Source organism: Choristoneura fumiferana, chromosome 8 (genome assembly GCF_025370935.1).
Source record: "Choristoneura fumiferana chromosome 8, NRCan_CFum_1, whole genome shotgun sequence".
Taxonomy (NCBI): Eukaryota; Metazoa; Arthropoda; class Insecta; order Lepidoptera; family Tortricidae; genus Choristoneura; species Choristoneura fumiferana.
Window position 1 is genome coordinate 12,613,054 of NC_133479.1, and position 27,222 is coordinate 12,640,275.

The 27,222-nt window shown below is 36.9% G+C and overlaps 2 protein-coding genes across 5 annotated transcripts in view; one reads left to right on the plus strand and one right to left on the minus strand.

Moving 5' to 3' along the window:
- The first annotated feature begins 58 nt into the window (after positions 1–58).
- Positions 59–6,632, plus strand: Papst2 (adenosine 3'-phospho 5'-phosphosulfate transporter 2). Its single transcript, XM_074091291.1, has 6 exons — positions 59–175; positions 342–682; positions 2,030–2,256; positions 2,989–3,215; positions 5,181–5,362; positions 6,373–6,632. Exons 2-6 carry the CDS (start codon positions 387–389, stop codon positions 6,548–6,550), a joined length of 1,110 nt encoding a protein of 369 aa, XP_073947392.1. The 5' UTR covers positions 59–175; positions 342–386; the 3' UTR covers positions 6,551–6,632.
- Positions 6,633–7,165: 533 nt separating this feature from the next.
- Positions 7,166–27,222, minus strand: part of Src64B (Tyrosine-protein kinase Src64B) — a 125,382-nt gene continuing 105,325 nt past the window's right edge. For 3 of the 4 annotated variants that reach the window (XM_074091286.1, XM_074091288.1, XM_074091287.1), the window contains 6 exons: positions 16,617–16,701; positions 12,878–13,015; positions 12,270–12,480; positions 11,574–11,827; positions 9,865–10,052; positions 7,166–8,908 (listed from right to left, as the gene is read on the minus strand). In XM_074091286.1, coding sequence (XP_073947387.1) covers positions 8,174–8,908; positions 9,865–10,052; positions 11,574–11,827; positions 12,270–12,480; positions 12,878–13,015; positions 16,617–16,665 — 1,575 coding nt within the window. In that variant the 5' untranslated portion in view covers positions 16,666–16,701 and the 3' untranslated portion in view covers positions 7,166–8,173. The remainder of the gene's footprint in view (positions 8,909–9,864; positions 10,053–11,573; positions 11,828–12,269; positions 12,481–12,877; positions 13,016–16,616; positions 16,702–27,222) is intronic. The other variant, XM_074091289.1, reaches the window with a different exon arrangement.

The following is a 27,222-nucleotide window of genomic DNA, read 5'->3' on the forward strand; positions in this document are numbered from 1 at the left end:
GCAAAAATAAAACAAACAGCTGTGATTTGTCAGCTGTCACAATTGTTGACATGTCATTGTCAAAATCGGTGTAATTCTATCACCGATCATACGTGTCTTTTCGTTCATAAAAGAAGAGAATAAGAAAATTGGTATAATTAATTAAATAGGTAACGATAACAGCTGACAGCAAAAGGTAAATACCAAACGGCGATATCGTAGAGTTTTACACACTAAAGTTTTCCAGTTTCACTTAAGTATTTCAATTTTCTCGCATGCTAGTTTCATTGCACGCTTTTATGTTATGTAGTTATTTACAAAACATTACGAACTCAGTTTATCCAACACAAATTCCTTTACAGATGGAAACAAGAATCGCTATGGAGATTTAAAATACATTTCACAAAATGACTTCCAAAGACACTGTTATCAGAATAGAGGAGCCACGAAATGGCAAAGAGAGTCAAAAAGCTGAGATTAATATACTATGTCTTAACCTAACACCGTATAGCCAACTCACACAGTTTATATGCTGTTGTATATTTGTTTTTATATGTTATTTAGCATATGGATATTTCCTAGAACTCATATTCTCAGGGCCAGAGACGAAACCTGTTAGTTTGTATATAACATTTATACAATTTGTCATTACTGCGGCGCTCAGCTATGTGGAATCGTTGATAAGGAACCCCATTAAGAGGAAGTGAGTATGCATAGTTTATCAGAAATTTTAATTTTACAATTGAATCTAACTATAATCTAATAATACAAATTATAATGGTTTCCTTTTACATTTTTTTTCTTTTTTTGTTGTCATGCTCTGCAATGCTGTATTTAATGTGATCTAATTTACAAATTTATAGAACTTGTTGGAATATCATATGATTAAAGTAATAAATTACCTATTAAAAACTGGCTAAGCATGAGTCTGATCCGAATGTGAAAAAATATGTATATTGATGGGTCTCGGCCTCACTCCCTATTTCACAAATTTTCATACAGGATGTCTCTGACCATGAGGCTTTAAATGCAAGGTCTTAGATCTTCTACTCCAGCAACTGATGCACTTTTTAGGGTTCCGTAGCCAAAATGGCAAAAACGGAACCCTTGTAGTTTCTTTGTCTGTCTGTCTGTCAGTCTGCGGCTTTGCTCAGGGGCTATCAATGCTAGAAAGCTGTAATTTTGCACGAATATATGTGTAAACTATGCCGACAAAATGGTATAATAAAAAATTCAAAAAACAATTTTTTTTGGAGTACCATAGACGTAAAGTGGGGGTGATTTTTTTTTCTCATCCAACCTTGTAGTGTGGGGTATCGTTGGATAGCTCTTTAAAACCATTATAGGGTTGCTAAGACGATTTTTCGGTTCAGTGATTTATATGCAAAATATTCAACTTTAAAGTGCAAATTTTCATAAAATCGAGCATCCCACCCCCTCTAAAATCTAAACCGGTGGGTGGAAAAATTTGAAAAAATTCAGGATGTTAGTTAGTAGTATATCAAACTTACAAGGAAAACTATAACTGTTAAGTTTTCTTGAGAATTATTACTAGGTTAGTTTAAGAGTAAATAACAGCCTAAGGTATAAGGTATAAAATATACCTAAAATTGAAATATTCCGTACAAAATACGAAATCCTTACAAATATATTACTTAATTTTTTCGTAATGGCTACGGAACCCTATTTCGGGAGTGTCCGACACGCTTCTTGGTCGGATTATTGTTTTGTTTTATAGCATTTTCAAATAAGTAAATGTAAAAGTGGTCAGTAGTCATTAGTGAGTAGGTACTGCTTTTGCAATGTATTGTCATTTTAGTTTAATCATAACAAGTAAAGATTCGTTTTGTTTTATTGCCTCATCTGCACTTTACATCAGGTGAGATAAGCATCAATCACGGTCAGTTTTATGTTAAATAAATATATTTTCAGGTTCTATCCATATTAATATCTACACATGACAGTAATGACATAAGAATAGCTCATCCTTTCGAAGGTCTGTTTATTGATCACAAAATAACTAACAATGTAACTTATATTCACCTTTCAGGGTCCCACTGAAGACATATGCTCTGTTAGCAGCACTAACACTTGGAACCATGGCGCTCTCAAATCTTGCACTGAGTTACCTGAATTATCCAACACAGCTGATTTTTAAGAGCTGCAAACTTATTCCGGTCATGATCGGCAGTATTATTATAATGAGGAAGAGATATGGGTTCTTGGATTATGTTGCAGCTGTTATAATGTGTATTGGATTGACTATGTTTACTTTAGGTATGCTCTTCTCTTTATATTATAACGTCTAGCCCTGTGATGGGCAAAGTACGGCCCGCGAAATAGTTTAATCCGGCCTGCTGATTTTCCCTCAAAGTGGAATACCTATATGGCCCCCAATCAAAATATATTTTGATTATTTGGTAAAAATATTAAAAAAGTATAAAATAGAACGGTAATCCTGGCCCTCCTCTAAAATATTTGTAACTTTATGGTTGGTCCCCCATGAAGGAAGTTTGCCCACCACTGGTCTAGCCCAAGAGTCGGCAATAGGCGGGCGGCGGAAGGCCTAGCCTCGGACTGCAGCGTCTTTGAATATTATACTTAGGTATTTACTAGGTATTCCTTCTTAGCTGCTTATTATGTATAGTATATATACGTTACTTATTCGCATATAAAGTACCTGGGCTGGTAAAACTCTTTAATAAGCGTTGTCCCAGAGATAAGACCAAGCTAGATCGATTTATCATCCCCGAAAACCCCAACATACCAAATTTCATCAAAATCGTTGGAGCCGTTTCCGAGATCCCCGAAATATATACATTATCTATGTATCTAATACCTTTTTATATGAGCAATTCTTGTATATAATATTTACAAGAATTGCTCATTTAAAAAGATATTAGATACATACATAAATAATACTTCACAAAAAAAAATGGCTATATCTTGATTATTTTTTGTTTAATTAATTTTTCGATAGTTAGAGTAACCAACTATATTTTTTTCCAGCTGATTCACAAACCTCACCAAACTTCGATGTCATTGGAGTGGCGGTGATCTCTCTAGCGCTGCTTTGTGACGCAATCATAGGCAATGTGCAAGAGAAGGCCATGAAAACATTCCAAGCGTCCAACAACGAAGTTGTCTTCTATTCATATGGAATTGGTTGCATTTACCTCGCAGTTATTACAGGCAGCACAGGGATAATGGTGGATGGATTTGTTTATTGCTCAAAGGTACTTAATTTATAGCAAACTACTAAATCGTGCCTTCGGATGTGGGGATCGGGGTAGGGCCGTCTTACAGGGCACAAAAGAACTTGGAGCCCTTCTCGAAAGTATTTTTTTTTCTGCTTTGAATGTGCTATTTTTACTATAACTTTTTGTCGGATAAAAATAGAAAAAAAAGCGTGTATATTGGCCTTTTGGGGGCCTCCTTAGCTGGGAGACCCTGGGCATGGGTCCTGTGTGCCCTTATGGTAAAGGCGGATGGCATGGCGGGTGGGATTAGGGGAGACTTCTGTCCAACCGTTGGACGTCCTATGGCTGATATGATGAAGAAATCAAACGTTTGCTAGCTAAAAAAAAAAAAATTTTAAAATTTAAACTGTTTATTTCTGTGAAAATTATTTGTTTACATTACATAGCTTAACTTCTAATCTTAATTCGGGTATTAAAGATTATTGGAGTTAAGGAGCTTTAATACAATTAGTTATTGTTTTATTATTAATTATAGCTGTTAATAGGGAATATGTATGGAACGCAATTTTTCTCTTAAATATCATAGTTCCTGGCCTTTTTCGCTGGCGACCCAAAGTAAATACCGCTAAAATGGACGACATTGTAAAATATAAAAAAAAAAAAAAAGTTTTAGCACATGCTGAAAATCAGAATTTCCACGACTCGAGGTTAACAAACGCTTGTTTAGAGCTTAACAATTTATTAAATTTAGTTTAACTGTCTAACTCTAAACTGAACACAACACTAAATCGAGATTTTCTTCCAGTACACGCCTTAGCGTTGCGTTCAACATTCTCTTTTCGTTTACGTTGAATTGAGGCCGTCCGAAAAATGGTATCTAACGGAAGTAATTATAACGATTTAAAGTTTCACAGTCACACTTTTGCAATAACAAACCTCTCTATATTCAATTAGTTTTTTCAATCGCGTTATTTGCGAAGGTCCATATCAATAATAATTACTTTGCTCACCTGCGACCTTAAAATAGCTACATGCTACATACGTCTATGTAACGAATAACGAGTGTGTTCATGCAGCTACAGTGTGGAGATGGAGGAGCTGCACAAACACATTTTTTGCTTTGTCTGCTATCGTAAGGTCGCGGGTGAGCAAAGTAATTATTATAGTTCCTTGGTCACAGTCGGATGCCCTCGTAATATCGGGAAACTTTAATCGCTTTTTCGCTATGGATGACACCTCAGTCATTATCTTATTGCCACTGCATATGGCTAGAAAAACCAAGAAACGGACATGTTCCGAGTTTCTAGACTGATCATCATCATCATTCTCGCATTCGGGTGATCACGATCACCAATCGCTGTAAACTTTTTGTTCGTTTCAAAGTGATTTGACAGGTGGGAAAGGAAAAGACTGAGTTTACGAGAAGTCTCGGTGATATTGCCGAGATATAACAACAAACTGTATATTATCTTGGAACATAATAATCGGTTTGCATAACTACTAATTGCTTAATGAACGAACAGTCGAACAATACTTAAAGTCCTACATTTTACATAACAAAACTAGTAGCAGTATTTCATATGAAAATTATGGCACAAGTTATGCTGTAGGTACTAAGTGAACGGCACCCACCGCGCAGCGCCGAATCTATACGTGCTATCAGAAGTGAAACTTACAACTATTAAATTAGAAGCCACGAGGCTCTTTTACGTGTCAATTTTAAACCAACCTGGGCTAATTAGAAATTCCTAAGTAATATACTTATAACAACCCGAAGAACCGATAACCGTTGGGGTAGACGAGATCTTGAGTGGAGACCACGGATCGGCAAACGTAGCGCAGGACGTCCTCAGACTCGGTGGAGCGATGATCTTCTTAGGGCGGCTGGCAAGAGCTGGATGAGAGTGGCCGAGGATCGCTCAGTGGCCTATGTCCAGCAGTGGACGAACATAGGCTGATGATGATGATGATTAACTAATATTGTACTTACCTTTATTTCAGAATCCGTTATTCATCTACTGGGTCATATTCTTGCTGAGTCTAAGCGGTTACCTGGGTCTACAAGCGGTGCTCACTCTAGTGCGGATAAGTGGCGCCACCGTCGCGGTCACTGTTACCACCATGCGGAAGGTCCTCTCTATTATTGTATCGTTTCTGCTATTCAGCAAGCCGTTTGTCTTCCAGTAAGTATTGCACTGAATTCTACGCTAGTTCGATTCTACATTAAAAGAGTTAAAATTAGTCTCTTGAAAGTGGCACATTTTTGACATAAAAGGCTTGAATATGGCAACAATTTATACGGAAATATTTAATTCTCGTCTTCGCTGATATTAATGCAGGTACTCTGTAAGTATACAGTATTTTATTAAAGAGGAAGGTTAGTGAAGTTAGGAAGGTAGTTTCCGAGTAGGAAAAACCATTTTTTTTCCAAAATAAAAAAAGAAAAGTTACACTTTTTTGTGAAAATGCCCAGCTCTGCTATCAGATCACGGGTGAGCAAAGTAATTGTTTTAGTTAATGGTTATGGACCTCCACAAAGTAACGCCTGATTCAATAAATTATTTGAAAGTCTATAAATCAAAGGCGGTAACTTCACATTTTTCACTTCTCTGGCCCAAAACTGCACTCGCGCAGAGTTGGGACACTTCGCTATAATTATATTTTATACACCGTGTTTTTCTTGATTTGACTTCAGCTAACGGCTCAGTTCATTGATAGAAACTACCTGGTAATTAACTTTTTGGCCAAATCTCATGTAAACCTTTCTCTTAAACCACGATCTGTCTTTTGATGAACGCCGCCTTAAAATTCGTTGCGTATTTTATTAAATATGTTTTTTATTAGACCGCAATGGTGAGATAAGAAATGGAACTGAAATTTTATACCTCAAAATGTATGCGAAATTAGTTAATTTATTGAATCAGCCGTTACTTTGCAGAGGTCCATATCAGTGAACTAAAATAATTTCTTTGCTCACCCGCGACCTTATGATAGCAAAGTAAATGCAAAATATGCGTGTTCATGCAGTTCCTCCACCTCCACACTGTAAGAACACACACAAATCACACAAACCCATCTATCACTACACTGACGCGTTTCGAATTCAACCAGAGCTCATCTTCAGAGCAACACAACCATACACATGCTACCAGATGTTAAATCTTAATTAAAATAATATCTTTATCTCTTCCAGATATGTGTGGTCCGGTATGCTAGTAGCACTGGCGATATACCTGAATCACTACAGCAAGAAAAACCCTGGTTACGTCCCATCATTATTACTAGGGTGTTGGAAATACTGCAAAACTTTGTATCAGTCGGAATACCGATATTTAAAAATGAGGACGAAGATCTATTCAGATACTGTGTAAATTAAATTATTGCAATTATTAATATTTATAATAGTGAAGTAGTCATTTAAAATGTATTAATAAAAATACGTTTTTATATCAATGACATTTATTTCATTGTATGTACAAAATCTTAGAAATCTAGTCGTTTCTCATACAAAAGTGTCCAAATTTAACGCGTTCGATTATCTGGAATGTTATTTAAGACACTGTTTTTCTTTCGCTTTATAAATACACTTTCTAAGATGAGATGATTAAGTGATTAAAGCGAGGAATTAGTAATTACTTTAGGGCATTTGCACATCGCAGAGTTAGAGGACACTATTTTGCTACACAAGCCGAGTAGGCCAGTTTCACGCATATGAAAAGAAATACGCATAAATGCATAGCAAAACTTTGTCTCTGATAAAAATTACAGCGTATGTTGATGAAAAACACTGGTCTAGTTCGGATACTAGTAGTTACATTCATCGTCTCTTTCAAACCTCATACCATTTGACAGATTGTGTGTTAATAAGGAGGCCTTATTTGCGCTCCTCTTGTAATGTGATAATTGGTTGATCCTGCAAATCTCTGTCTGTGCTTCCATTCGCTTCTATATAAGTTCACTCAAAAGGAGATAAAATAAAACGCAAGTTACACACAGTAACCTTTACATAAAGATCAGTCGATATCAAATTGAAATTGCTAATATTTTACAATTGTTACAAGTCAATAGATAATTGGTCAAAATTATATTAAAGTTACACAGGTCACAAGGTCTAACTATGCTAGAAATTAAATACGATCCCTCTACATCTACTATTCGCTCACAATGTACAATTATATCTTTGGTATATGGTCCTAAAGCTACATTTGTCTTTTTACATGAGGGCACTCCTTTGCGGCATCCAAAGACAAAATTGATTATATTGCACAATGTGACTTCAAACATGTAGATTGTTTGCAAAAGGGCACGGATGTATATTTGTTTATCATAGATCTTGATAATATTTTAAATTTGTACGCAATACAGGTAGGTATAACATGTGGAGATATTAAATGAGGGTGCAAAATAGACTGGTGAAATTATATGATTTTATGTAAGTGTACTAGAAATTAATTGAGGCTGAGATCTTCATTAATGATTAATTTATAGCTGCAGTGGTGCCTTATGTGATAAAATAATGTATCACATGCCATTTTAGAATATGAAAAATATCGTGTTAACATTTTATATCGTTTTTAACCTTATTGCTTACGTTTTAGTGAACATTATCATTTGTACAAAATGCAAAACAATACTACGTGCGCGTAGAAGCTACTGCTAATAAATAGGAAAGTAAACTGAACATTTTCAGAGCTATAAGTTACACTTAAAAGTATTTTAGCAGCATTCATACATAATTTCGTTAAGATTTAAGCGCAGTGTCGTCTTGGAAATTAAAAACTATAAGCTGGCTCGATCGAATAAAAACGACAAGCTCACACATTCCTGTATTGTTAACGTTTGAGTATAAAAATACTAAAAAGTATGAAATTACGTTTGTGTGCACCGTTTCACGTCTAGGCACTGTACAAGCGTCTTTACACGCATCACAAATTCAATTATTCGCTAAGGACCATCAATTGTCTCACTCAATTTCACTATATCACAGTAACTCACTAGTCTTGCACTTCTCTGTACGGTATCTCACTGGTCACTGTGAAGGATTCGAAATAGTGATTAAGGAATTCGAACGTGGGCCGCTTTTCTGGTATCGCGTCCCAGCACTGCAGCATCAGTCTATAGATATCGTCGGGCAGGCAATGCCCGACGGGTTTGGGCATTCTATATCCCCGCTCTACTTGCTCTATCACTTCTTTCCCGTGTAAACCTGGGTATGGTATCTGTCCGTACGTGAACAGTTCCATGAGGAGAATGCCGTAAGACCATACGTCGCTTTTGATCGAGAACCTTCCGTAGATAATGGCTTCAGGCGCGGTCCATTTGACTGGAAACCGGGAGCCTTGCTTGGGGCAGTATTCATTGTCTTCTATTACCCTCGCTAGCCCGAAGTCGCATATTTTGGCTATGTTATTTTCGCCTATCAGGACGTTTCGGGCGGCTAAGTCTCTGTGAATGAGAAGTTTGGATTCTAAGTACTCCATACCGGAGGCTACTTGGGCGGCGACGTAGACTAAATCTTCGAAGTGTAGGAACTTGCCTTCCCCATTTCTGAGGAACTCTAGGAGACTGCCTTTGCTCATGTATTCCTGAACTATGTAGACGGGCTCCTGGGTGGAACAAACTGCGTAGAGAGCGACCAGCCTCTTGTGTCGGAACTTCTTCATGATAGCTGCTTCTTGCAAGAAAGCTTGCGTGGACATCGTGCCTTCCCTCAGTGTCTTCACGGCGACCTGCGAAAGCGGTGAATTGGAATTAGAACTAGTTTCGTTAGCACCGTAATTCACGATAAACAAGTTTTTAGAAAGTATAATTTGTGACATCAAAAACAGGTCCAACTATTTGGCTTCGTTGCATAAATACAACGCGTATTTATTTACACGTCACGTAATTTATTGCATTTGGATTAACGTTATTAAATAGATTAGGAATTGTCATTCAAAGGTTGTTGAACTTTTGTCATCTGTTCTATATTTATGACCTGTTTCACCACTAATTGATAAATTTTGTGACAAATAATTGTGATGCCATCTTTGTTTATTTAGACAAAACAAACAAAGATGAATGATGTTTAAATCTCTCAAGATTTTTACTTATAATTGCTACATTAGGAATTTGGATCTTAATTACATAAATAACTTCGAATTAACTCGATGTTTCAGCCAAATCATCAGCGGTAGTCACTTTATAGTCTATTCGAGATAACGTGATGTGATGTGTCCGAAACGTGGAGATAATTTTAAAGATATATTTTACGTGCTTCGGAATCGAGTAGGCAGGGTAGTAATTATGTTTTCTTATACTATTTATTTATAACAAGGTACGTGACTTTTTGATTTTAAATTTTAACTGCATCTAAATACCATTATTTAATTTGCCATGAAGTTGGACTAAGACCAGTATTTTTCCTGGATTTGCTTGTAATTTGTTTCGCCAATGATAAATGACTAGTAACTAGCCACAATTTAAACATTTCGTCATTAATTTTACACAAGGTGCCATCGTCGCTCATAATCATGTCATAACAATACTTTTTGCAGTTCCTACTGAGGCGAAATTTAACGCAGGTTCTCGCACCTGTAAACCGCACACACTAACCACCAGTCACCACACAAACACACATATATGTACCGCGAACATCACAACTCTTCCTTTTAGTTTTCCCATAGCTAATAAAAAACACACCCACCTCAATATTATTCCGCCATTTGCCGTAGTACACTTCGCCGAAGTTGCCCTGTCCCAGTTTCCTTATGAGTTGTATCTCGTTCCGCGGTATCTCCCACTTGTCGCGCAGTTCGGGCCCCAAGTCCCACATCTGGGGCTCCGGTTTGGGGCACGGCCGGGCGAGCACGTGGCAGAGCCCTAGCGCGTTCTCTGTAATAGATGAGTATCTTTACTTAGATAGTGTTGCATGAAGAGGGTTAGTATGGAGTAGGGTTTGAAATTGATTAGTTAGTATATGTAGGTAGTGTCACCCGAGTTGAGGTCGCACAGAACAACATGTCATGTAATGACAACGGGATTTTAAAATTACTGTTCTTTTTCCGTACCAATAGCAAGTTTCCGTACCAAAAAGTATTCCATTATGTCTAAAAAAATACTACAACGAATTCGAACAAAAGGAAAAATAAAAGTTTTGATCTAATTTATTTAAATAAATCATTAGATTTCGATTCAAATAGTTTTATTTACAAAAATAGGGAAATTAAATTAAAAATTGGCCCCTAAGCATGCCAACACATTGCAAATATTATCAGTGCAGTGTATCACTGATGTCCCCTGAGTTACGGGACAGAATAGCAACACTAAAGAATTGATTGACCCACGAAACTGAAATAACGATCAATATAACAATAGAAAAAAAAAGTTAACTTCAACTAACAACGCTAAATTTGACTATCATCAAACATTATGCAGCGACGACAAAATTAGGTTAAACGTTGGCCTTGCTTTATATTCGACTATAACCTACATGCAACGGAACATGTTAATTCGATATTTCGTGACTGGAGAAAAAAGGTTTCATATTAATGATCCAGAAGGAATATCAACTGTATAGGAGCTTTTCATAGACATGCATATTATGAACTACCTTGATATATCACAAGGAGCTTTTGTGTTCTCAGTTCACTGCTTTAATTTAGGGCCGGGCGGGGTAGATTAGAGTTCCGTGAATGTGACTCAACTATAGGTACGATCGATAAGCATACTGTTAAAAAAAGTCGGGTCAAAACGGAAGTACACATCCAAAATGATTATCATCGCATTAGTCATTCATTGGAATTGCTATTCAGGTATTCACATAGGTATTCAACACCTGGATGGGAATGTGTTTCTATAGAATAAAGAGTGACCTAATGTTAGTGAGAATTTTCTTAGGCTCAGGATCGGAGTTAGTCATCGATCTCAAGTCTATCATTTTTTTGCGCTACGAAGTTATAATGAAGTCATTTAATTTATTAATAACTAGCACTTTAAATAACAGTAATTTCGTTTCGCCGACACAGCCACCTACTTGTATGTATAATAGTGGTTTCACTGGCCTTAGTATTTATTTACGTAGCTAGGAATTATTTTTTTAAATAGCAAGGACTTTGACAGATCAAGCTGCCATGCCAGGCACTCGCTTTATACAGGATTTTGTATGGCACGACGAAAAAAGCGGGATACTACTAGCGAATAGAAGGCGTACACATAAAGAGCTCAACAAAAAGTAGACTATTTTTATGGTGATGCATAAACCCTTTACTAGACAAAGGCAACTTACTAAATAAGGTCTTAGTTTGGTTCATATTAGGATCAAAAGTAGCTCTCTCTAGTAGTTCAAATTGTTCCATCTCCTTCCTTGGTACCATAACACATAAAATATTTATAAAGAAAACAATATTCACTCACTTGTATATGACATGACCAGGGCAGGCAAGCTCGGGAAGGTCTGATTAGTCGCTATGTAGAACCCTCCATTATCCAGTGGTTTGATCTTGTAATGCTTCACATGGTACCCCCTGCCTTCTTCCCAATCCTTAACACTGAGGCTGAAGCCGTGGGGGTTATGTTCCGCCGGTCGCACGAGGAACGTGCCACGAGGATTGCTTTCGGCCAGGAGCAGTTTATCCGCTTCTTTTCTTGATACGGTCGGGAAGAACCAACTGGAATGTGACGATGGCCTTTAGCAGAAAGGTCGGGTTAGAAATTGTGGTGGGGTTGGGCCGTCACCTTTGTTTCCCAAGCAGAAGTAGACTGCAGTTTTTCTAGCTGGTTGATAAGCTTTTTTTTTACAGAGAAAGCCCTTTCCCTAATACCCTATGCTTTTGCTCCTGTTCACGATTAATGCTAGTAAGTCCCTTTAAAGTTTTTCCATGGCGAAACTTTTAGGTTTTCCCCCCATGAGCAAGGGCATAGACATTTGTGTCACGTTTGTGATTGGTTAAATAATTAAATAAGCCACTCGTAAGCAAGAATGTAACGTCAAACGGACCTCTTGATAATAACGCCATCTAGCGATATGTATCTTGCCTGTCAAGAAACCCTCATTCTAATCAAAGTGAAAGAGCACCAATCCTATTGCGATAAATATTAAACCTTACTTACTCTTCGCATTCCACTGAGCTCTCTTCGGCGACGAAGTTGACGGGGACAAGTCCTTCCCGTCTCGTCGTGAGATGCAGTACACGCCACCAGTCCGTCTCTGCATCGTTCAAGACTTCCATACGGTCCCCTTTGCGGAATGAGATGTCGGAGTCCGCACGAGCTGTGTAAGCGCATAGCGCTTTGACAACGCGACGGCCTCCGTTCGTTATACCTGGAAGAGTTTTATGGAGAGTTAGTTGTGGTTAGGTTTAGTTTAAGGTTTAGGCAGAAGGTGCTAAATTTCATGTAAAATATGCCTACTTGCTTCATGGAGGTACCTAATAATCTTTCGGTGAAGAAAACATGCGAGAAAACCTCTACACCTTGAATCAATGCACAGTGCACGGTTAACACGAGTAAGCCGCCGCGCTAGGCCTTTCTTTTATTATTGATTTCCAGCAGGCCGTAACGATTCAGAAACATTAAGTGGAATTTTGTGGGTGTACTCATAATAAACTGCAACTTTTTATCTTGCTCCGCTCCAACCAGCCTGTGTAGCGAAGCGAAGTCGGGTAGAAGTATAATGGGCCCATAAAGTAGGTAAACTCTGAATCAATCAATAAACTCACATGTCCCCGGGTTGCGCGTACGCACGATGTCAGCGGTGCGGCGCGAGACGGCTCGGTTGTTCGGCTCGCCGGTGTAACGCGTCTCCAGGGACGGGCACGCCGTGAAACCCGGCTCGTTCTTCTTGTATGCCGGGTACACTGGAAACAGATTACCCACATGATTACATGACTCTGATGAAGGTCTTGAGTCAAAGTGAATACAGAACAGTATACCATTTTCAAACAAAGGTAACTGCATCGCGCGGCTTGTCAGCAAATAACGAGGAATGACAAAGACTTGCGTAAAAGCCGCGTTTATACCTACCTATCTGTTTGAAGATGGTTTACAGTTCTGTATACCTAGTGCCACCAGAGTTGAGGTCACGTACACAAGAATATGTCGTGTAATGACAGCAGGATTTTGACATTTAGGTACTCATTCATTTCATTCAGTCTCCTTTTGTGCAATCAGTTATTTTTGTAGCTGTGTGTGTAATCATTCACTTCAACTCTCGTGGCACTATCTATTGATTTAGTTCTGACTTCTGATCATTTTCGGCTTCATTTCTCTTGGGTATCATAAGGTGCAGGTACTCCATCTACAATCTTTCTGATATTGAGAATGTCCATATGCAGTGATGATCAATTGCCCTTACTCGTTTTTCACGCGTTTCAGCATTTGCCACAGTTAATTTACTGGCGATGCCATATATATTATGAAATAGATAGGTACTGCATCATCTGGGAATACACAGACTGGACCGGGCCGAGGGGATTTAAAGGATTGACAGTGGTTTCGAATTTTAGGGTAGAGACCAATATGTAAACTATGTAATAATTCCTTCGATTTTAGAAACAACCCTTACTACCACAATACGTACTCCCTACTACTTCAACCTTCCTAGCACAATATGAAGCTACGAGTAGGTATCTTGGGTAAACTTGCAGATTACCCACACATGGCAAATCGTCCTCAAAGTTGTCGCGAGTAAGATACATAGTATACTATTCGTTGGACAGTAATACTGTGGTTCCAAATTCTTTTTACAAAACATTAACTAACCAAACCACATAAACATCCGACCAACTCAATCGGTCCTCCCAAGCCGGATTTACATTCATCTCCATTCAGTTATCATCATCAATGCAACACGCAAGGTCATGCCGGAATACGAGTCATTTTCAATGCGCATTGTTGTTTGTTTGTACAATCATAGTGTAACGTTAGCCTTTGGCGTCCGAGGACCACGATCCCATCCTTTTATCTACAGACCGCGGGTGTATCAATACTGAATTGATTACACTTGACCGTTGGAAAATAGGTCTTTGGCCTTCCTCTGCTCAGAATTATTAACTATACGCGTATCGAATCGGTAATTTACACGCAATTAATATTTACTGTACAATGATTTCAAACAATGGTTTCGACCTTAAAACACTGATGTGCGAACAGACTAGTAACAAATGTTAATTGAAGCTAAGTGTGAAGCTCTTTAGGATCCGTGCGAATCTTGGCCATTGTTCGTTTCCAAGGAGAATGTTACGGTCGGCGGTTTTAGAGGAATTTTGGAACACGTGCAAGTAGGACGAAACCAATTAAGTGATAATCAAGATTCCCAAGCAATTTGGCAAAATTATGATTAATTAAGATCAAAACTCTCTCGAACTAAACTTCGAACAAAAACTTTTGTTTTGGTAAATTAACAAGAACCGAAAAGTAATTCAGATGGAATTTGAAACCACTACAATACTTACAATAATTATATGAAAAATGCGTTTGAATAGCTCAAGGGACTTAGTAGGTACACATCAGTAGAAGTTTGCCAAACAATTGAAATTCTGGGTAACTAGATAAGACAGGACGTTGAGCGCGGACTTATACCAGGTATTCGAGTGAATTCAATATTTCATCAAATCATCGTACACGGCTGATAATCGCGACGAGTCAATAAACCACAAAACTGTAAACATTTTTGGGTATAATAAATAATAATAAATAAATAATGGACTTTCGTGTTCTTAGCTCATTTTCCTCTCATTGTGTATTCATAAACAATAAGCCAGCGCTGTAGTTTTATAAATAGCAATAATCATTGTCCCCCACACGTTAACAGTTCCATTTGCGTAGACGTGGACACACCATCAATGACGGTTGTGTTATAGAACTGGTTTGTCATCGTTTCGCCTACAAGGCATGACACGTGAAGTCTAAAATGGGCGAAGGCGGTCGACGGTCGAACGCATGCATGATATTACTCTTACTACAGCCTATACAGGTGCGCATATTTTGGGCGTGGATTGAAACTATATTAAAGTTCTTATCACAATATAATGAGAACTGATAGGTTATAGGTAGCGAGCTGTTTTCCGTAACTAGATGATTCTGCACCTTTTTTGCATTATCAACTTTAGGCATTATCCATCCATCCCAATGACGCCATGCCATTTTTGGATAGGTATTTATTTCGAAAATACAAACTGAGACATGGATGCACAGAAAAACCAGAAAAAGAGACCAGCGCTGGGAATCGAACCCAGGTCCTCAGCAATCCGTGCTGCGTGCTATAAACCCTACACCACCGCTGGACAGGAATTTAGACACGAATTTTTCCTATGCATACATATCTCAGGTTGCTTATTTCTACTACGCTACTTATGCAGCAGCACTAGCGACATCTATGTTTTCGCTCTCATCGAGAGACGTCACATTCTATCGGAACCAACCGCTCACCCAGACAAGAGATGTCGCTACTAAGCAATCAAATTATGATTGGTTATTTGGAGTCTTTTTGTATTTTTTTATTTCAACTCCAAATTTGTTACTTTTACGGGTTTTCTGGTTTTTCTGTGCATCCATGTCTCAGTTTGTATTTTCGATATGGTTTCACGGGATACCCGTAAAAGTAACAAATTTGGAGTTGAAATAAAAAATACAAAAAGACTCCAAATAACCAATCATAAGGTATTTATTTAACTAAATGTAAACAAAACAACGTCAATTGGCGTCTTACTGTCTTAAATATTGAAATTCCCCCATTAAACTATCTAATCATTTACATTTCTTTAATTAAATTCACTAGGCTAGATATATGATAGATAAGTAAAATGTTTAAAATCGTTTAAAGTAGGTACCAAATCTGGCAGCTGAAGTTTGTTTACATTTAGTTACTTAAATACCTATCCAAACGAAGTATAGGTGTAGTGCCCTGTGTAGTTCGTCCAGAACAACCCTAAAGCCGAGTTTAGACTTGCAAATAAAATCGTGCAAGTTGTATTACATTGCGAAGCCGTAAAGCCAACAAGTTTGTAGTGGTCAATCGAGCACCGCAATGTACCTAATGCAACTTGCACGATTTTTCTTGCAAGTCTAAACTCGGTTGTAGAGAAGTTTTAATTGCAGTAATGAAGTGTGTTCAAAGGAAAACTACAATTTGAAGGGACCTTCTAAGAAAGTCGTGAAACAAAGGAGTACCTAAAGATAACGAGCTGCAAGATCAAAGAAAAGAAATATCTGTATATCGAAAGCGCACTTAGTATCCGACACTTAACATGAGAGTAAGCTCTGCTCCCACTACTCATACCTACCTTTCTACAGTATTGCAAAAACTTCAACGCAAGGTGACCGGCAACCATTTATGCCCCGGAACTTTCACTACAGCGAGTATCTGACTCAGTTTAGCATGATGGCCCATTGGCGATTGGACGGTGCATTCAGCGTGACTGACCTAATATAGAGATAAAACATAACATGCTTGTTTACCCAAAGGTCGTTCGGGGTCGTGGCGGCGGCTGCAGCATTTGTTGCCCATGGCGCGGCCCGCCCGCTACGCCGCGCCAAGCTGCTTCTGTAACAATGAATATTATATTAAAAAGGATGGAATGTAATGGAGACATGAAATGAGTAATGAATGGCGTTTAAATTTCAGTGGACAGCATTATACTGTACTATACTTGGTTTGGATAGGTATTTAACTAAATGTAAACAAAACAACGTCAATTGGTGTCTTAAATATTGAAATTTCCTCGATTAAACTATCTAAACATTTACATTTCTGTATTGAAATTCACTAGTCTTGTTTTAATTACGATAATTTAGAAAAGTAAAATGTTGAAAATCTTTGAATGTACCAAATCTGGCAGCTGAAGTTTGTTTACATTTAGTTAAATACCTATCCAAACCAAGTATAGTTAGTGTTCACCCAATCAATTATTATAGTTTATACAACCTTAATGTGGAAATGAGAAATACTAGAGAAAATAGTAAATTAGGTAGTACCTATTCTAATAACCGCTTATTGTCTATTCGTAAAATAGAAATATGACTAGAAACGTATACAATTTTGTACTGGGCAATCGATTGAAGATATAAAAAAAATTATAACAAAAGATTGAACCGACTACAACAAACCATGAAAATAATTCTCTACCAGTCTGAAGTCGGTCGGTGCCTCAGCACGAGCCAGCAGGAGTGAACCTATAGTCATCTACCTCACCGCACTTTATATTGGGCTTCAATCACTCCTGCTGGCTCGTGCTGAGGCACCGACCGACTTCAGACTGGTAGAAAATTATTTTCATGGTTTTTTGTAGTCGGTTTTGTTATAATTTTTTTTTGTCACGCTTTTTAGTGTAAATAATCTAAGATACAATAGTTTAATATCAACTGCTCATCACCTTTTACGAAAGATTGCTTTTTCCGATGCAGAGACGTACATTATTGAGGAGCCCTACCTAGTGCTTCACTACCCGTTTTACCATATGCATTACGAGGCGCATAAATTGCTTAGCAACTGTGTTAAAGTAATTGAAATTCAACCCGTGAAATACTTGTTATGTTATTAAGTAGTAACTCCGATGGTCAACTGTGGTCTTCATCATCAGTTCCACTTCACCAAATGATGTTTTTCAAGAGCAAATGCACGATTTACTACTAAATATATCCAATTTACTATAGGTGTCCCTATAACATTTGAAGAGTTCCCTCGATTTCCTTAAGATCCAATCATCAGATCCTGATTTGGTGCTTATGGGACCTAATTGAAGACCTTCCCAGACGAACGCAAAAAAATATATTTTCAAATCGGTTCATAAATACGGAGTTCTGAGGTAACAAACAACCGAATTGATAACCTCCTCCTTTTTTGAAGTCGTTTAAAAAAACATGTAAGTAATTGCAATTATAAGTTTAAGTACGCATGTTACGAGTTTATTATATTAACTAGTTAAAACTTTGTTTGTTCGTACAATTAATTGTTCCAATGCAAGGCTCAGTAAAGCAAACGACTTTGAAACTTATTTTCCAATGTTAAATAACAACCAACTCAATTAAGAACTTGCGACAATGAAAACATTTTGATTGGATGTGATAATTCTCTCAATACGCAAATTGGTGTCGAAACAAAAAGATGGGTGGGTCCGACGGTACTGTATTATGAATAATTTTGGTTGGAAACTATCGGATGACATGGTTAAACGAAATCAGACTAACTTAGGTAAGGATTGTTACTATTAATAATTATATTAGAGATACATTAAGGATTTCTCGTCTAACTTGATTTATTAAATTCAATCTTAACAATTTAGTTACCTAGCTGGTTTAGTAAGGCGAATCAATACGTATTATTACTCCTCTCTAATCAAGACTAACCCACATAGCTAGGATTAACAGAATTCAAATTAAAATAACTCAAAGTGCAACCGAAACCCCGTCGAAAAACTTAAACAACACTAAACTAACGTCCAGTGAGAAGTTCCACTTTTTGACTCATGTTGCCGCCTCATAATACTGTTTTCGATTTACAATTTATAGGTAAAAAGTGAACAGTTAAAATCAGCATCTTTTCCGTATAACAAACGTACAAGCACACCAATTAGTTTGTGAAACTTTAGTACTAATAGTCAAATCGAACAAATTTAAACTTTTGGACTCATCGTTTCTTGATCATACTTAACATCAACATCAACACCGAGTACTATCTATCGGACACGAAAAGCGCATTAGTGTCGCAATGATAGACACGTAGACATATCAAACATATTGCACTATGATGAGGTTCGACGGGACCGTGCATACCGATTTCTCTTTTAAAAGTTAATTTCAAATGTTAAGAGCTCAGTAAAAGGGCGTTAAAATATATAAGCAGATTTAAAAAATACATACATATATGTACATTATTATTTGTCGCTTTGGAGTATGGATACTTTCATGTTTTATGCTCCTTTGACAGCTGACAATACGGATGTCGTCACTGATGCAACGGCAAGGTTTACAAGTAATCTTTACCAGGGCATGGAACTTTGGCACCAAGCAACAACATAAAATGTTATAGAACTATTTCAGTCAAAAAGTAACCCAAAAACTAGGAGTAGATGAACGATTTCGATGCTCAAAATTCCCTACACGCCCTCTTATAGCCATGGGGGAAGGTACGTGTGAGTGGCGAAGCGTTCATAGAACCCTATTCCCATCGGCTTGCCCAATATTCACAAAATAGGACAACAGGACATACAGGATTTGTGAAAGATGGAAGCGAGCTTTCCTTCGGCTTTACCACGGAAATATTGTGACGCCACGCCACTGGGACGTGTGTAGATCAGTTTGAGCACAATAATCTCTCATATATACCTACTTCTGCTGACTATACGAAGGAGGAAAAGGGTGTAGTTCATATACGCCCGATGCTTATTGCTGTTTTCTAACCTTGCCGATTTAAAGACATAATAACTAATGAGTGCCCAATTATCATAGCCATCGCTACAGCGATTATTCTAGCCTTGGATTTAATCACAAGTAAGATAAAAGAGACAAGTTCTATAAGATAATCATCAGGGTCTTTGTAAATAAACACAGAATTTGGGTTATTTAAATAAACGGTATCTTGAAATGATAAGACATAAGGAAGTTTAAAAATATTATTATGAAAAAATCGTGTGTGTAAAATAAAGTTATAATAAATCAAATATATTATCCGTAACTTGAATTTATAGTCTATTTTATTATTCAACATGAAAGCAACTCGATCCTTTATCAACGTTACATGACCACAAGCAATGACTTGAAGACTACTAAGTATAAGCTAAAGATAAATACTTACAATGTTTCTTATTTCTTGAGGCAAGATTTAGAAAATTATAAAGTGGCGTTGAGTATCAATAACATTTTAGTTTCTTAGTAAGCCAAGCGGGCTAATAGAAAACAAATCGAATTTCACGACCATGGTATTCAGTTTCTTATGCAAGCTACTGAAATTATACAATGAAACTTCCTACACAATTTCAATTTGCCCAAAAGTAATAAAATGCAGGTTTTTTTATCTGTTGCTTATCCACATGTATAAATTCTTATCAATGTTGTTATGGATAATGACTATTTCCCACGCGCTAAATTCAGAGATAACAGATGTTTTGATACACTATATCTAGGGACCTAGATTATTTGAGGCTATACGTAGACTGTTCATTAAAAAAATCTTTTCCTATAATAAATCGAGGCTCGATCTCGTATTGTGTTAGTGAGTGAAGCGTTACTTACATAATATATCGAAGTCACGGCTAATATTTGTATTAGAAGGTAACCTTTTTGTTTTGCACGTGGGTGAAATAAAATCCAATAGATGAAAAGATTTATAAGTTTTCTAAATTTCTATGATTAACTAGATACTATTTGTAAAAGCTTTGATAAAAAAAATGTATCGAAAACATTGACTGTTTATAAAAGATACGTATATTTATTATTGCAATAGAGCGAGGGAAATTACCTCAGGTGACGATAAGATTCTTTTGATGCTTCGCTTTATTTATTTTGGATTTCAGTAATTCCCCTTACTTTAAACACCTATGCGCTGACTAAATAATCTACGAGTTTCAGAAAACAACTTTTGAGGCGGACAGAAATGGGAAAATATGTAGTAAATTCTTCAGCAATGCATCAAGCTTTACTAATTACGGATAAACTATTGTTTTAACTAGCCGTTAACAGCAACTCCGTCCTCGTAGAATTTGTTTATCGCTATCCAGCGGGAACTATGCAATTTTCCGGGATTAAAACTGTCCTAAGTCCTTCCCCGGGACTCAAACTATCTGTATACCGTATTTCATCTAAATCGGTTCAGCGGTTTAGACGTGATGAAGTACCTAACAAACAAACAGCTACTTACAAACTTTCACATTTATAATATTAATGGGATTCCTATGAATACATTCACTAAAGGTGTCATTTGCCCTTGATACATAGTTTTTATAGTTTTCGATTTGTAGCATTCGAAGATGGCGGATGTAGACAATATCTAATTTTGCTATTTCTGTTTCTTTGGCTAGTTGAAGTTTAATTTTGATAGTGTTTTATACGGCGATTAACCTTAACAGTGAACAGTGATCCCAAAATCCTATATTGCTCTCGTGTCTAACATTTTTTAATGCGCAAGTGGTCTCCACGTGGTTTCTGGAATTTTACTATCAAGTTGCAAAAACTACAATCACCGTACAACGTGCCTCTCAAAGAGAGTTTAACTTGACACTGGCGAAATTGTCCTATTAATTAGGACAGAAAAGCCATATTTTAAAAGAGAAGTCTTCTTCTTGAGCAAAACGTGACGGCACGGCAGCCATTTTTAACAATTTTGTGTCGAATCGTAATATTATCGTTCCGATGAAAGATATCCTCAATGCGTTACTCATAATAATAATAATTATGGTCATGACATCATTGTTTCGTTTATTACCTAATTGTAATAAAACCTATAATATAACACAACAATTTCTTTGACATAATTACAGACTCTGTTGATCAGAAAGCAAAATGTCAGAATTAGAAATTTACTTATTTAGTGTAGGAAATAAAGGTAGTGTACCCCAACAGTAATTCCTCTGCCAGAAAAAACTTTACAGTATGATAAAGTATCAATAAATTAATAGTATTGTATAAATTTCCAAAGAATGATAATAATAGGATTTAAGTAAATACCTAAAGTCTTAAATCGTTAATATCGTTTTACGGAAAAATGCTCCATTCCGATTTTCTTCACCGGACATATTCATGTAACGTTTTGCAACAATATATGAAATATAAAAAAAAAACCAACAAAAATACCAATATTAATAAAATATATTTTTTTGGCGTTTCATAGACCGGAAAATTGCTCCGTCTAATTTTTTCATTGGAATGCCATTTTATTGCCGTTTTAAATCTACTAAATGAAAAAAAAAAAAAATACCATGTATCTATTTCCGGAATTGCCTTTTTACTCGCTCTGTGGAAATTTTCTCTATTTATTTTATTTATTGAATTAAGTTCACAGTTGAATTTCCATTCAACTATAAAAACATCCAAAAAAAAACGAGCGTATTAAAAACTAAACATATCGGGAGCAGTATGTAGGGAGCGGGGTATACAAGCTGTTTTTTTTTTGGATATTTTGGATTTAGATGTATACGTGACTACTTAGTATATTTAAAAAGAAATCAAGCTAAGAAATTTTTCCACTCTCAATTTTTAATGGTTCTAAAATACATAAATTTGGATATTCATTTTTTTTTGGATTTTCTTACCCACTACGCCAAATTACATTCTAAGATCATATAAAAAAAAATGACAGCAATTTTCCGATGAAAATGAGCGTCAAAAAAAGGAATTATCATAAAAAAAATACCCATGTTTGACTAATGACTTATTAGGTAAAATAATTTTGGACAGAGGAATTACTCGGGTCAATATATAAACAGATTTGTATTTTTACGTATAAATACCTAACTTAGGTGTTTTCTTTTTTGGATATTTATATGTTAGTTTTGGCTCATACTATACAATAACCAAGCAAAATTTCATCGACTGAGAAATTAATGCATGGGTCTCAATACAACAACCACACAAAGAAACAGTTGATAACGACGATGTAAGGAATGATCTTCAAAAAGAAGAAACTACAAGTAGTGACTGAGATTGAAAATAATTCTGGTCATTTATGCACGTGTTGAAGAATGCACGAAATGAAAACATTTAAAGTTCTGAACGCTATTCAATCTTCAAGGCGTGTTAAATGCAATTTTTATAAACATAATCACAAAAGTTAAAGAGAATTACATGAACATAAGATTTACAAGATACCAGGCGAGAATATGAAATAAAAGTTATAAAAGTTTAATATGACTTAATGGAAATAAGACTTACAGAACATTCCAAGTATCAACATGTCGATGGTAATAAAGCATAATGACATTTTGTCAACAATTTCTCACGTGTATGGAATACAAAACGACGTCCGGTCTACCGGCATTTTAAACAACGTTGAGTTTCAAAAATATGCAGAGTTTAACTCGTTAGTCAACGGCGAAATGGTAACGACGTATCGTATTACTAGTATATGCACAATCGCACAATGATCATTATAGCAATTAAAGTATTTGTTGCTGGCCTGTAAAATTCTATTCTTAGTAATAAGCTTACTCCGAAGTAATAATTCCCATGATGAACTCGGGTATTTGTAAACAGTGGTATTTGAAACTTTAGACGTGTCAGGCTAAGCAGAAGAGGCGCGAGTACCGCAGTAATTTAACACCGACAAACAATACAGCGGGTACCGGCTACAAGCTGAGCCACAGAATGAGCGATTTGGCTATATGTAGCAAAAGGTACGCAATAATAACATTCAACAAAGAAATAAATATCATTTTTCTACTGCTAAAAAATAATAACCTAAGAAACATTAATTGGTCACGGTTTGACAGAGGTACGCCGCCGTGAAAACGTATCTACGTACAAGCAACGTAGCAGCAGCATTCATTCAAGACACCCTTCTCATCGCGATCCAATTTGTCAGCTGCAGAATTTTGGTCTGGAGATTTTATAACCCAATCGTAAGACACGAGAGGGTAAACAAACCATTTTTCAGAGTCACCCGCACCTTGCCGGGGAGGCTAGTGAAGCAAACAACTACAGGCGTATCGATAAATCGCAACATAAATAGCAACGAGTCCTATTTGCACGCAGACAAACAAATTGTCCTCCTGAGATTGATTGCTCGCCTTGTACTGAACAGACAAGGATATACCATCACCATGTTTCATACGAAAGTGATGCCCAACCAAGATTAACGGCTAATTGAGAAAATACCCAAGAAATAGAAACAATAAAGCAAATTAATCGACGTCGGCTAAAGACAAGTAGCAGCCCTAAAAGTAATTTGTACACGAACATTTTAATTAAGAATTTGCTCCGCACCTTAAGATTGGTCTAATTTAAGCCTGATTGATATGAATTTGGCGATTAATTATCATCGATACCTTGTTTATAAAAGTATTATTTAAGGAACTGATATAAAAGAGCTAAGAAATAATGAACGTCAGATTATCTTCATAATATTTTGCTTTCCTGCTTCTAGTTTTTTTTTTGTATCGGGTTTAAGTTTTTAATGAAATCAAACTAATCAAAGTAAAAAGAAAAATCGAGATTGCAAGGACTTGTGAACAATGTCCATGAGGAAAGCGAAGGTGATGGTGCTAATGCCAAGGGTAGTGCGGGGGACGAGACGCCCCAACCACCTGTTGCCGCCAATCAATAACATCACCAACGCACCATTGTTCCCTAAACCCTCACTCTACGGCGAATTCGCTCTAAAGCCGAATAAATCAGCATATGACGATAAAATGGTTTTAAAGTATAAAAGAGTTCAATTCACGAAAATAGGTGAGCAGCACAATTTATCTCTCCATGAACATTTCGCTGGGTAACGTTACACTCATATCACTTATACGATAAGCTGAGCAGGCCATGTAAAGATTTATGTGAACCAGGAAGCTATTGGTGTCGTATAAATAGATCTGCGGTAGGACCACTATTGTTCACGGCAAAACTAAATCAATGTACCCTAACTGATAGCTGGTAAGCCCGAGAGAGCAATAAAAGGGCTTAACGGAAGCCTTGTTCAAACAGAAACGCTTTAGATAAGAGGATAATCAATACGCAAATGTTGTTGGAATACCTAAAACGGTAAAAAGGCGTGTAATGCGGGAAATTATTCGACGAACGTGACCGCAACGAATGTAGATATAAAATGATGAAGCAGCAGTAAATAGTACCTGGTTTTCGGAGCGCGCATTTAAATATTGCGGTATTCGTTAAATTATAACGAATATTTGGTTCGGATTCGAGTATCTACCTACTTTGGTATCGGTAAAGTCGAAGCTGTAAGAAAACTTTATACGAGCGTCGCGCATGTTCCGAGGCCGGTCAATAAACCCGCCCCGGCGAATCTTGAACTTGAACCACTGAACAAATGCGGAAATATCCCCTCCCCCAATCCCATTTCAAAGACAAATGCGAAATTCGTGAATTACTTGAAGATGAACACATATCATTGCGAGCGAGCTTGGATAACGCGAAACAAAGCAAAAATACAAAAATCACTAGATTGGAAAATACGTGATAATGTATTTGATTGAATTTCGTTTGATGATCTGAAGTCGAAATATAAGCGCGATGCGGGTGTTTTCATCGTTTTACGACTCCGTTACTTTATTTATACTCGGAATGCGGCTTTGCCTTCATTTTGCCATTATCGAAAGAGAAAATTGCGAGAAATATCAGAGTAATGGGGAGTATTACGGTAGTCACGGTTCGTAAGGTTTATGAGCCATAACCCTTTCGCATGAATCATCAAGTTCAAAGTTAGTGATAGCTCGACAGGTTTAACTTTAAATAATTGGTTTGCGTGACAGTCATGCTAGAATTTGCGTTATTGTCCATGTTAGCATTTCATACAACATGGATATGATATTGGTTTATTTTTATTAGTATTAACATTTCATTTGAAAGTGAGACACAAGTATTCCGACGGGGCCTATCCAACAGTGGACGTCCTACGGCGGATATCATGATGATGACAATGACAAGTAATCCGTTTTACAGATATAGAAAATCAAAGGTGAGTTGTTGATTCTCTTACGAGATGAATAACCTTAACTTAGAAGCTTTATTACTCTACAACACCGAACATTTTCGTCGTAGTAGGTTTGCCGTTTGTCAACTTATAATCATAATGCTTTAAATGTAATAATAAGCAGTTGTTGAGTCAAAACACGTAGTTTCTGTTGAACTTGACAACGATATGTATTTGGCGGACGTGGGTGTCAAGCACAGCTGTGGCAGAGACAATGGCTGGATGTACAATATGTTATGCTGAGAAGCCTCAACTGTGGCAGTCAATTATTGTTCAGTACAGGCGGCATCAGTTTACAAACGTAGGTGTTGATTTGATTATGTACGATGATATTTGTACAAATACAAAAGTTACATAGGCATGGCGTTATGTAAAGAATCGATTGAATCAGAATATCCTTATATTATTCTTATGAAGTTCAGTCCAGCTGAAAGTAATATATCTGTACCCGGGGGAAAGCCAGACATAAAGATCACTTAAGTTTCGAAATAAAACAAGAAGAGCTTGTAAAATTGAAATATCCAAACAAAACTTGCTTCTTTTTAAACGTTTTTATAATTCGAACAAAGATGAAGTTATACTGCATTCATCGAAATATTAATAAATTGATTAGTAAGCCGTTGGAGCATGTAAATGCAATGCGGTAACTTCCTAACGATTAACCCAATTGTGTAATTAATGTACTTAATTAAAAGTAAAGGAAGTTTTAGTTTAATCCTTCAATGGTTGGTTTAATAAATCACTCAAAATAAAGATTGTCACAAAGATGTCTGGGGCATACGGTGATCTCTTATACCTTTATGCTTACAGACGGACGATTTTGATAGACATGTAATAAATAAAACAGTTTTATTTGGCACACCAATATTTCCACACTCGTGTAAACCCCGTTCTGAAGATAGAATTCTCTAAAGCGTGAAAGCCACGTATTTGCCGCGTGCAAAAAATTTCTCTTATCTTACTTTTGCCACAGCATTCAACCGTATAAAAAATAAATAAGCAAAGCATTATTTAAAACACATTGCACGCTCTACTGCAGAACAGCCAGCATATTACGAGACATCCTCCGCCGGAAATAAACCTTGTCAAATTAATCATATTATTCAAGAATACAATATTATACCATCACCATCATCATCCCAGCCTATAAACGTCCCACTGCTGGGCACAGGCCTCCACTCAGAATGAGAGGGCTTGGGCCGTAGTTCCCACGCGGGCCCAATGCGGATTGAAAACTTCACACGCACCATTGAATTGCTTCGCAGGTTTGCGCAGGTTTCCGCACGAAGTTTTCCTTCGCCGCAAAGCTCGTGGTAAATTTCAAATTTAATTCGCACATGATTTTCGAAACTCACGAGGTGCGAGCTAGGGTTTGAATTGAACCCACGATCCTCTGCTCCAGAGGCGATAGGTCAAACCACTAGGCCACCACGG

What these genes read in the sequence shown, in the direction of transcription:
- Papst2 (XM_074091291.1), top strand. Translation starts at nt 387, where the DNA reads ATGACTTCCAAAGACACTGTTATCAGAATAGAGGAGCCACGAAATGGC. An exon ending in AGGAACCCCATTAAGAGGAA is followed by an intron (nt 683 to 2,029) that starts GTGAGTATGCAT and finishes TTCACCTTTCAG; the next exon opens with GGTCCCACTGAAGACATATG. An exon ending in AGCAAGCCGTTTGTCTTCCA is followed by an intron (nt 5,363 to 6,372) that starts GTAAGTATTGCA and finishes TATCTCTTCCAG; the next exon opens with ATATGTGTGGTCCGGTATGC.